The sequence below is a fragment of the Brachyhypopomus gauderio genome, chromosome 16 (assembly GCF_052324685.1).
Source record: "Brachyhypopomus gauderio isolate BG-103 chromosome 16, BGAUD_0.2, whole genome shotgun sequence".
Classification (NCBI taxonomy): Eukaryota; Metazoa; Chordata; class Actinopteri; order Gymnotiformes; family Hypopomidae; genus Brachyhypopomus; species Brachyhypopomus gauderio.
Window position 1 is genome coordinate 11,353,884 of NC_135226.1, and position 12,702 is coordinate 11,366,585.

General features: G+C 44.1%; 1 protein-coding gene across 2 annotated transcripts in view; it reads right to left on the minus strand.

Moving 5' to 3' along the window:
* Positions 1-12,702, minus strand: part of numbl (NUMB like endocytic adaptor protein) — a 49,853-nt gene that overhangs the window by 36,158 nt on the left and 993 nt on the right. The window contains exon 1 of one of the 2 annotated variants that reach the window (XM_076976098.1): positions 4,246-4,408. The exons of the other annotated variant lie outside the window; for it this stretch is intronic. Coding sequence (XP_076832213.1) covers positions 4,246-4,328 — 83 coding nt within the window. The 5' untranslated portion in view covers positions 4,329-4,408. Of the gene's footprint in view, positions 1-4,245; positions 4,409-12,702 lie in introns of those variants that run through there. 2 annotated transcript variants of the gene reach the window in all.

The window sequence follows — 12,702 nt, forward strand, 5'->3', positions numbered from 1 at the left end:
GTGTGTGTGTGTGTGTGTGTGTGTTTCCTCCTCTAGAGTACCTGAGACAGCTCATTTATGGTGTGACAAGTACCTGCTGAAGTAAAACAAAACGTGCAGTTCCCTAGGGTCCCCATGAAGCCCTAACCCTAACACCTAACATTAACCCTAACACCTAACATTAACCCTAACCCACAGACTGGTGTCATCTCCTGTGTCAGTGTAGTGGGGCAGGTGGGTCCACCATTACTCCAGCCTTCCGACACTCGGGCTGCTCCCCGTGTGCACGCACCTCTGTCCCTCAGCGTGGCAGACACATGGGTGGACACCTAAATATCTGTGGCTTTTAAGAGGTGAGTGTGTGTCAATACTGATTTCTTCCGGTCAGCGTCTGCTGCTTGACCCTGACAGGAACAAGTCCAGAAACATCACCTCTAAATAAGCGACTCAAATCAAGCCTTCTCCCAAAAGACCTGCTGATACGCACCCTTCGTCACGCCGGAGCGCACCGCCCAAGCCTCTTGGACGCTCGAGACGTGTACAGTGAGCCGCACGCCCTTCCTGAACACACAGTATTGATGTGAAAGAAAAGATCCTCTCTGCATCTGAACGAACGAGTGTGTGTTTGTGTGTGTGTGTGTGTGTGTGTGTGAAGGAGCACTTCTGCCACGAGCATGCTGGCGGTGTCACTGTCAAACAAAGAGCTCTCCACTCGGACAAGAGGCACATTGAGACGGGCCTCTGCCCCAGGCACGCCTGAATATCCACAGCCAGCGAGGCGTCTCGGGGACGTCTAACTTCCCTGACCAACCGGCGCCTGATTGGCACTCGGGTAACGGCTAGCCGAGTGACAAGCGTGGAGAGGAGCGCTTTCAGAAACAGAAGAAGAAGAAAGATGGCGGTGATCCCAAAAGTGTGGCCTGGGAGGAGGGGGGGGGATTCAGGCATTAATCACAGATGGCCACTGCGTCTCATCTTTTCAACCCGCCACCCCCACCCCCCCCACCCCCCTGCCAATAATCACCGGAGGTCTGCTGTGCTGCCTGTAGCTGCCACGCGTGTCTGTCAGGACTCCAGCAACACGCACGCAGCACAATGGCAGAAGCACAAAGGCCCCCCCCCCTCCCCCCCAACCCCACCATTCAGCCCACTACAACACACTCCACCCCACCCATGCCCCCACCCGTCCTGCCCCTGCCACTCTCAGTTGTGAGGCACGTGCTGCTTCTGACTGCTGGAACAATAAACAATAGGTGAGGGAGGAATCCTTCAGCCTCAGGCGTGAACCAGTCTGCCCAGTACATCACTGGTTAACCGCACTCACACCACTGGCCCTTTCAGCGGTGCGATGTGCCTCCCAGCTCTCCGGCAGATTTCATTACGAGCTGTAATCCTGGATAACTTCAGATATTCGTGAGGAAGGGCTGTCTCTGCGTTTTAATGAGTCAGTGGACTTACATGTTGCAGCCACGCGCAGCCTTCAACCTGCTGACGTGCTCACCAGTGTGCTCGTAACATATTGTAAATCTTACTGTACTATACAGTAAATAAAACAGTATTTTAACCATTTCGTTAAGCTGCCCACTCGACACAAGGCTCCCTGTCCACAGGCATGAAGCTCCTTGGGGATCCAGAACTTTACTGGCTATGATCAGAATCTCATACAGATGGTGCGGCGCACGGCGTAAGTGACTGTGTGCATCCAAGCATGTGTTTCGTGTGTGTGTGTGTGTGTGTGTGTGTGTGTGTGTGTGTGTGTGTGTGTGTGTGTGTGTGTGTGTGTGTGATTGTACTATACCGAAGGCATATGGAGAGAGGTTAATTCAGTGGAAGGGAGGTCACTTTGTAACAAAGGAAAATAAAAATGACCCAAACAGCTGGGACAGATCTATAAGGGTACAACAGTGTCGGAGGGGGTGTCCTAGGGGGGATGGGGGCGGGGTACTAGGGGGCGGGGCTCTGGTCAGCCACCCTTTCAGAAGCCTCACAGGGCTCCTTTGTTAGTGCAGTTAGTTCCAGGGAGGTTGGACCAGCTGTGCTTCCACTGAGCCGTGTCCCATCCCCCGTTTCACTCCCCAGCTAAACACAGCCAGCTGTAGCCAGAGAGGGTTCTGCGCGGAGCAAGCTGCCCGAGACTGTGTGTCCCCCCCCAGGCCTGCAGCCTGGACCTCCAACCCCTGTGACCTTACTCAGGAGGCTGACTGATGAATGGGGTGGATCTGAGAACAATAACTATGCAAGCTCCACCTTCCGCTGGAAGTAACCAATCACAAGCTCCACCTTCCGCTGGAAGTAACCAATCACAAGGTCTGTGTATACATCTCTTAAAATGTCGCACAGATTCACATTCCAACAATACTGGCTTGTTGCCGAATGTTCTGCCATTTCTGTGCAAATTTATGCCATATGCACATGATATGACTACGTAATACAACCAATATAACTACCCAATACATGTGATATAACCTACTGAATACATGATATAACTACCACATACATAAATACACATGTGATATAACTACTAAATAAATATGATATAACTACTGGTACTCAATAAATGTGATATAACTACTAATATACAATGGTACCTTGAGATACACTATATTGCTAAAAGTATTCCCTCACCTTCCTTGACTCACATATGAGCTTAAGTGACATCCAATTCCTAACCTAAGTTCGAGATCTGAGCGGAATTCCGAAATACGAGTCGTGATTCAGGAAACTGCAGCTAGAAATGCAGTTTAAGTTTACATTTAGTGTTAAAGTGCCTTCATCTCTCCTCCTCCTCCTCCTCCTCCTCTGTCCTTCACCTCCGTTAGCCGCACTCGTCTGGCTCCAAGAATACAGTACTAAATAACACTTTTATCTTTTATTTAATATATTTTGTATTGTGTCTTTTTTATGTTTCACAGGGCTGGAATGTATTCAATCTATTTCAGTCATTTTAAATGGGAGAAATTTGTTTCATATACGAGTTGACTGACATACAAGCTCGGTACAGAACGAATTAAACTCGAATCTCAATGTGCCACTGTACATGTGATATAATTACTCAATACATGTGATATAACTACCAAATACATGTGATATAACTATTCAATATATGCAAGCGAAAACATCTGATCTTAAGTCCCTAAAGTGACACTTCAACATGGAGTCTCCACCATCTCAACACTGCACTAGGACATACACTGATATTCACTTGACTGATAATATGTCAGGACGTTTCAATAATTGTTAGACGGTAATTTAGTTTTACAATCTAGCACACTAATACGTCGTGTAAAATTCACGTCTTTCAAAAGAAATATCTCTTTTCAACAGAAAAAATCTATAAAAAATATATATACTTCAGTGTTATACTATCAAGAAAATATGCACAGTGTACAATTCCTGTCAGAAACAGCAAATTACAGATCATACCAACTGTGTGTATAAGTAATCATAAACATGAGACAGGGATTACAAGTGTTCCCCACAGCCATGTTTTGTGACACAAAGCCCAACATTTTCCATAAATGCAGCAATTAAAAACAAATAATTAAAAAAACAAAATCAGATCATCCCAAAAACATAAATCTCCCCCTAAATCCCAAAATGGACTCTTCCACACTACCACAGCTGTCTCTCATTCCCCTGCTGTAACAGAGCCATCATGGACGACCACAGCTGTGCATAAGGAACATAGTCTCCACATACAAGATTCCCCAAGGCCAGACATTGATCTCTGACTGCTATGAGCTAATAATACATTAGCACCTAATATAACGCGGCAGTAATGCAGCAGAAAACAGCCTAAACCCAGGTTCTGCTGAGGAAGATTACAGAATAATGGCCAAAAGCCCACCACAACCTGCTCCTCAGGATAATGGCTAGAACCCACCACAACCTCCACAACCTGCTTCTCTCAGCAGCTCCCAACTGTCCCAGTGTGACTTCGTCTTCATCCCTGAGCCAGATCAGCATTTCACTTCCCTGTGGCTGCTCTAGGAACCCAATCCCTCCATTTTCTGGACCCTCAAAAGTGGAAGAGAGAGAGAGAGCAAGAGAAGCAGGGGGCGGGTCCGCACGCAGTGAAGATGAGCCCCTCGTGAGGAGAAATGATGGAGGGCGGAGGGATAAGGAAAGAAAGAGGGGGAGGAAGAGAGCAAGAGAGAGAGAGAGAGAGAGAGAGAGAACAGAACACAGAGAAGGAAAGAATATAAGATTCTCCTGGGGTTCTCCTCCCCTCCCCCACCCTCTCTCCGTGCCTGCGTGTTATCAGACCTGTGTGTTATCAAGGCAGCCCGATCCAATTCACTTCTGCCTCTTCTCCTGTCTTGCTCCTTTGTTTCACAGCTGGTTTTCATTGGTGCTCAAGCCTAGGCTGATGCAGCTCTGCAGTACACACTCTCCCACCACGGCCACGCACACACCCGGCTGCCTTTACCAGCCTCACAAGTGATTCTCCTGTCAACATTTTGGTACATGTATTTCAAGACAAGCCAAGAGGCTTTGTTGTCATTTCAGATGTATACATGTCAGCAGTGACATAAAAGAATCGCCCTTCGGGATCATGATACAACACAAAACAAGTGCGAACAGCACAATAAACACAATAAATATAAATAAATACCAAAGACAGGACAGACCGGAGCGGTGCATCCATCACTTCTGACGTGAGAGGCTTTTGCAAAAACATGCAAGATACCATAATATATAAGCATTTAGCAGATATGTTTATTGCATACAGTGGGGAAAATAAGTATTTAGTCAGTCACCAATTGTGCAAGTTCTCCCACTTAAAAAGATGAGAGAGGCCTGTAATTGACACCATAGGTAGACCTCAACTATGAGAGACAAAATGTGAAAAAAAATTGAGAAAATCACTTTGTCTGACTTTTAAAGGATTTATTTGCAAATAATAGTGGAAAATAATTATTTGGTCAATAACAAAAGTTCATCTCAATACTTTGTTGTATATCCTCTGTTGGCAATGACAGAGGTCAAACGTTTTCTGTAAGTCTTCACAAGGTTGGCACACACTGTTGCTGGTATGTTGGCCCATTCCTCCATGCAGATCTCCTCTAGAGCAGTGATGTTTTGGGGCTGTCGGCGGGCAACACGGACTTTTAACTCCCTCCAAAGGTTTTCGATGGGGTTGAGACCGGGAGACTGGCTAGGCCACTCCAGGACTTTGAAATGTTTCTTACGAAGCCACTCCTTTGTTGCCCTGGCAGTGTGCTTGGGATCATTGTCATGCTGAAAGACCCAGCCACGTTTCATCTTCATTGCCCTTGCTGATGGAAGGAGGTTTGCACCCAAAATCTCACAATACATCGCCCCATTCCTTCTTTCATGTACACGGACCAGTCGTCCTGGTCCCTTTGCAGAGAAACAGCCCCAAAGCATGATGTTGCCACCCCCATGCTTCACAGTTGGTATGGTGTTCTTTGGATGCAACTCAGCATTCACTGTCCTCCAAACACGACGAGTTGTGTTTTTACCAAATAGTTCTACTTTGGTTTCATCTGACCATATGACATTCTCCCAATACTCTTCTGGAACATCCAAATGCTCTCTAGCAAACTTCAGACGTGCCTGGATATGGACTGGCTTAAGCAGGGGGACACGTCTGGCACTGCAAGATCTGAGTCCCTGGCGTCGTAGTGTGTTGCTGATTGTAGCCTTTGTAACGTTGTTCCCAGCTTTCTGCAGGTCATTCACTAGATCCCCCCTTGTGGTTCTGGGATTTTTCCTCACCGTTCTTGTGATCATTTTGACCCCATGGGCTGAGATCTTGCGTGGAGCCCCAGATCGAGAGAGATTAGTAGTGGTCTTGTAGGTCTTCTATTTTCTGATTATTGCTCCCACAGTAGATTTCTTCACACCAAGCTGCTTGCCTATTGCAGATTCAGTCTTCCCAGCCTGGTGCAAGTCTACAATTCGGTTTCTGGTGTCCTCCGACAGCTCTTTCGTCTTCACCATAGTGGAGTTTGGAGTGTGACTGTTTGAGGTTGTGGGCAGGTGTCTTTTATACTGTTAACAACTTCAAACAGGTGCCATTAATACAGGTAATGAGTGTGGGAAAGAGGAGCCTCTTAAAAAAGAAGTTACAGGTCTGTGACAGCCAGAAATCTTGCTTGTTTGTAGGTGACCAAATACTTATTTTCCACCATTATTTGCAAATAAATTCTTTAAAAGTCAGACAAAATGATTTTCTCAATTTTTTTCACATTTTGTCTCTCATAGTTGAGGTCTACCTATGATGTCAAATACAGGCCTCTCTCATCTTTTTAAGTGGGAGAACTTGCACAATTGGTGACTGACTAAATACTTATTTTCCCCACTGTATGTTGTGCTATATAACAATATATTGTTAAAAAAACATGAAACAAAAACAGAAAAAAACATATACAAAACCCAACACAACTGCTCTACAAAAATACTGAGAAAATAACGCATGTCATTCAATTCTGAAAGTCATTCCATTCACCTTGTTTACCGTGACACTATATTCAAATGCTCTTCTGATAAAGGTCTTTTTCTGTGCCACTTGGCTTTACACAACGATGACGCGTTTCTCTAAATCACATCATCATCACATCAGAGGTATCCACACGCAGCCCAACAGCATGCAGCACAGACCTGCACCACAGACCTGCAGCACAGACCTGCACCACATGCCCATTGTCTACAGCACCTGGAAAGTAAAATATCCTTCCTTATCGTGTTAGGGACAGCGACAGTAAAATGTCCCTCGAAGCTGTAGTGTCATCACAAACGTTTCCACTGGATCATGAGAGCGACAGACAACAAATGTGTCTGTGTCCAGGCTCCATGTGTCTGTCTCCAGGCCCACAGACCCACTCTGTCAGTTACTAGACACACAGAAACAGAAGACGCTCAAAGTGTGATGGAACGTCATCAGTCTGAAGGACATTCTGCACCCCCGACCACCACAAAGCCATATCCACTTTCTCCACTTCCCAGAAACATGGAACACCCATGTCCACCTATATACTCCAAACTGTGCTATTTATCTGACCTTCCACCTGCTTCTACCAGCGTAAACCTCCACAGCAGTGCCAGCATCCTACACTCAGACCCCAGGGTACATCAGACCCCAGGGCATATCAGACCACAGGGTACATCAGACCAAGGGGAAAAATAAACCCCAGGGCACAGCAGACCACAGAGCACATCAGATCACAGCAGGAACTGCCAGACCTCTGGAACTGGGAGCAGGATGGACATTAAGGAACATGAGCGCAGGGACAAGCAGTTTCTCCCTCTGGATATGACATTGAGATGTGTGAGGAGAAGGAATCATGGAGAGGAGAGCAGCCCTGGTGGCACCCTCAGCTCCTCCTACACTGGGCTCCTCCTACTCTCAGCTCCTCCTACACTCGGCTCCTCCTACACTTGGCTCCTCCTACACTCAGCTCCTCCTACACTGGGTTCCTCCTACACTCAGCTCCTCCTACACTGGGCTCCTCCTACACTCAGCTCCTCCTACACTGGGCTCCTCCTACACTGGGCTCCTCCTACACTCTGCATCTCTTACACTCTGCATCTCCTACACTCAACTCCTTCTACTCTCATCCTCTCCTTCTCTCAGCCCCTCCTACACTCACTGTAGATGACTACAGTAAACAGTGTGTTGTAGATGACTACAGTAAACAGTGTGGGGTAGATGACTACAGTAAACAGTGTGTTGTAGATGACTACAGTAAATAGTGTGTTGTAGATAACTACAATCAACAGTGTGTTGTAGATGACTACAGTCAACAATGTGGGGTAGATGACTACAGTCAACAGTGTGTTGTAGATTACTACAGTCAACAGTGTGTTGTAGATGACTACAGTCAACAATGTGGGGTAGATGACTACAGTCAACAGTGTGGTGTAGATGACTACTGTCAACAGTGTATTGTAGATGACTACAATCAGCAGTGTATTGTAGATAACTACAATCAGCAGTGTGTTGTAGATGACTACAGTCAACAGTGTGTTGTAGATAACTACACTCAACAGTGTGGGGTAGATGAATACAGTCAACAGTGTGTTGTAGATGACTACAGTCAACAGTGTATTGTAGATGACTACAGACAGCAGTGTGTTGTAGATGACTACAGTCAACAGTGTGGGGTAGATGACTACAGTCAACAGTGTATTGTAGATGACTACAATCAGCAGTGTGTTGTAGATGACTACATTCAGCAGTGTGTTGTAGATGACTACAGTCAACAGTGTGGGATAGATGACTACAGTCAACAGTGTGGGGTAGATGACTACAGTCAACAGTGTGTTGTAGATGACTACAGTCAACAGTGTATTGTAGATGACTACAGACAGCAGTGTGTTGTAGATGACTACAGTCAACAGTGTGTTGTAGATGACGACATTCAACAGTGTGTTGTAGATAACTACAGTCAACAGTGTGGTGTAGATGACTACAGTCAACAGTGTGGGTAGATGACTACAGTCAAACGTGTGTTGTAGATGACTACAGTCAACAGTGTATTGTAGATGACTACAGTCAGCAGTGTGTTGTAGATGACTACAGTAAACAGTGTGTTGTAGATGACTACAGTCAACAGTGTGGGGTAGATGACTACTGTCAACAGTGTATTGTAGATTACTACAATCAGCAGTGTGTTGTAGATGACTACAGTCAACAGTGTGTTGTAGATAACTACACTCAACAGTGTGGGGTAGATAACTACAGTCAACAGTGTGGGGTAGATGACTACAGTCAACAGTGTGTTGTAGATAACTACACTCAACAGTGTGGGGTAGATAACTACAGTCAACAGTGTGGGGTAGATGACTACAGTCAACTGTGTTGTAGATGACTACAGTCAACAGTGTATTGTAGATGACTACAGACAGCAGTGTGTTGTAGATGACTACAGTCAACAGTGTGTTGTAGATGACTACAGTCAACAGTGCGTTGTAGATAACTACAGTCAACAGTGTGGTGTAGATGACTACAGTCAACAGTGTGGGATAGATTACTACAGTCAACAGTGTGTTGTAGATGACTACAGTCAACAGTGTATTGTAGATGACTACAGTCAACAGTGTGTTGTAGATGACTACAGTCAACAGTGTGTTGTAGATGACTACATTAAATAGTGTGGTGTAGATGACTACAGTCAACAGTGTATTGTAGATGACTACAGACAGCAGTGTGTTGTAGATGACTACAGTCAACAGTGTGTTGTATATTACTACAGACAGCAGTGTGTTGTAGATGACTACAGTCAACAGTGTGTTGTAGATAACTACAGTCAACAGTGTGGTATAGATGACTACAGTCAACAGTGTGGGGTAGATGACTACAGTCAACAGTGTGTTGTAGATGACTACAGTCAACAGTCTGGGGTAGATAACTACAGTCAACAGAGTGGTGTAGATGACTATAGTCAACAGTGTGGGGTAGATGACTACAGTCAACAGTGTGTTGTAGATGACTACAGTCAACAGTGTGTTGTAGATAACTACAGTCAACAGTCTGGGGTAGATAACTATAGTCAACAGTGTGGGGTAGATGACTACACACTGACTAGCTTTATTTAACCCGTTCTTCAGCTGCCTATTATCAAGAATCATTCAGAAAACTACAAAGGATCACCACATTATATAGTGTAATAACCCATATTCCTCGATAGTGTATTAACCCATATTACTAGAGTGTGTATGGCAGCAGGATGGTGTGCGAGGCACCTGGTCTGCAGCCCTGCAGGGACACACACCCCACGCTGAGCTGCACCTCTCACCACTGTCACTACAGCACCTCCAAATGGAACGTGAACAGCAGCACACAGGAAGGCCCTGAAGTAGACCGACCCTCACATGTGTCATCTCAAAAAGGCTCTCTTGCACATGCGCACACTCAAACTCTCACACTCATACACACTCACACACACTCTCTCTCTCTTTCTCTCTCTCTCTCTCTCTCTCTCTCTCTCTCTCTCTCTCTCTCTCTCTCACACACACACACACACACACTGCTCTTAGATGAAAGCTCCTCTCCTGCTGCCCATTATTTTGTCACATTTATCCGACTGCATATTCTATATAATACCACACAACAGCATCACAGTAATAATGGAAGTTAACTTTAGTGAATTAACTTTTGTGAATTAACTTTATTGTTCAGGCCCAGGCTGGCATCTTTGGTTTCATCAAGGAACATATACACACAATCATATAGACAGTCATAGACACACAATCAGAGACACACAATCACAGACACTAAAATCAGACACACAATCATACATACATACCGTGTACACACCTCTTAACAACGATACAAATTACACACACACAGATGCTTCTATTTTCTATATTCTACAGCGCCACTCAGAGGGGAGCAATTGAACCCCAAGTAAAGGCACCGTTTTGGGTGATTAACTGTTAAAAGGACTTTCCTAAGTACAGCTGCTGTTATGCTCCTCCAGGGACTTTTGTTTGGTCTATTTCTCTACCATCTTCAGCATTAATTAACAGAGAGGCAGATTTACAGCAGTGTTCTAATGCTGAAATCTGGGTTAGGGTTTAAAATTGCCCATCTAACTTTTTTATCTCATTAGTGTACAGTGACAACAATAATAGTGATACTACATATCCCTGTGGTGCCTGGGAGTTTAATCCAGTTTTGTGAGAGAATATTTCTTTTGGAGTGTCTCTCTGTAGAACATCTATTAATAGGTTTCTAACTCCAATGTCCAAGGCTCTCAAACACCCCCCCCCCCCCCCCAATCCATTAGACATTGTAAAAGCAGACATCTAAAAGCTGAACTAAAATCAATAAATACATGCATATTCCTTAGCCTGTTGTAAATGACTGGCAACACTTGGTGACCACAGTAAATGTGGTAATCTTCATAGCCCCTGCATGTTTTACTGCAGAGGGTCTCGCTTTTCCACTATGGCTTAGGTGCCCACAACTGAGTCCAGCACTTAGCCAGGCTAGTCATTTAATGCTTTGGACCATGGGCTTTTACATAGAAAGTCTAATAAAGGATGTCTGTCATGTTTCACAGTGTATCAATACAACTGCTCCCTTCCACCCTGTCCAGTTTACAGCTAACCAATACAACTACACCCCATCTCACCAGCATGGCGTGCTAAAAACAGCCTCTAAACGTCCTTAAGTGATATTCTTATTCTATCTTTATCACAAACCACAAAATAAGAAACCACCAGCTTCCTGGATGGCTCTGGAAGAGGAAACCTGCTTCAGCTGGGACCTTAAGCACACATCCTGTGTTGTGACCTCACAAGCATTACATCAGATTGAAAATGTAATTTTGTTCACATTCATTCAGTCATATGTGTGAAATGTATCATACAGAACAATATAAACTAGCGAGGACAGTGTAAACTCACAGGCTTTGAAAACTTTAATCAAGAAAATTATTTTTGTTTTCATATTTGCATGAAAATTGGGAAGCTTTAAAAAGGTATAATTGTCATCCTCTTTGCAACATTACAACATGATTAATGTTTAGTATGCCTAAATCTAATGTTTACTATGCCCTAATATGTTTTATATGCCTACATCTTATATGCTTAGTATGCGTAAATCTAATAAGTTTAGCATGTCTAAGTCTAATATGTTTTGTATGCCTAAATCAACTCAGTAAGTCAGATTAGTGAGATTCACTCTAAGGGACTGAGAGATATTAAATACTGCCTTCAGGCCCGAGATACTGAGTTTATAAACTTTACCATCTTATATTACCCAGTGCAATGTTGTGAAGCAACTGTTTGGTTGCATTCACCTTGACTAGAATCCCTGAATGTAAGATGTTTCATCAATGTAGGGTTAGGCACAAACCATGTGAATCAAACCATGTCATTATCTCATATTAATTTACTTCCTCAATCAAAATTTGTTTTATTTATTACTTTACTAAAGCCGTACTAGCCTCTAAATTCTGTCATATAGTATAATCATTATATTATGATAGGTATACACTATATATAATAATGTAACTATATGGTAGTTATATTATTCTGACAAAGTGCATTAGAAATGTAGTAGAAAGTATATAAGAATACTGGAAAGAGTATACATGTACTATAAACAGTATACATGTACTTGAAAACACAATGTAAATAATGACAGACTACTACATTAACTCTATTATCTCTTTGATGTTCTGAGATTTTTTGGTGTGAGTAGAACAGACCTCCTGTTCTTGTCAGAACCACCACCTGTTACCTATATTTTGTAGTTTCACTGTTCCTGTGCACACGTATAGAGTCATATTCTCTTTAACTATTCATCCAAACTCTTTAGTGTCTCAGCAGAAAAATCTGAACACGTTTCGCCTTGTAGCAGTGTGGTGTAATACTCTGGTTTACTGTGTGTTTTGAGGCTCACACCCTGATTACTACAAAGGGAGTGATGTCCTTCCTCAGCGCCACAGCCCAGACTGCTTGCCCTTTGACCCTGTGCTATTGTGGTGGGTGCTGCTATATCCCCTCAGCTGACTAACAAAGGAGACGACTTAAAACCGGACTCAGGGCATTCATACATCAAAAGCACTGAGCTGTTAAAACATCCACAACCACGTAAAATAAGGCGCCGTGAAACATCCACGCAGCCTTTAACTTTAGCTATTTACAGCAACTCGGGCTCGTCAGCCCAAACTCGACGAACTCATAAGGTCAGCTTGGCCTTCAGAGTTTTGACGGACCAAACGAACATATCAACCCCAGTATTTC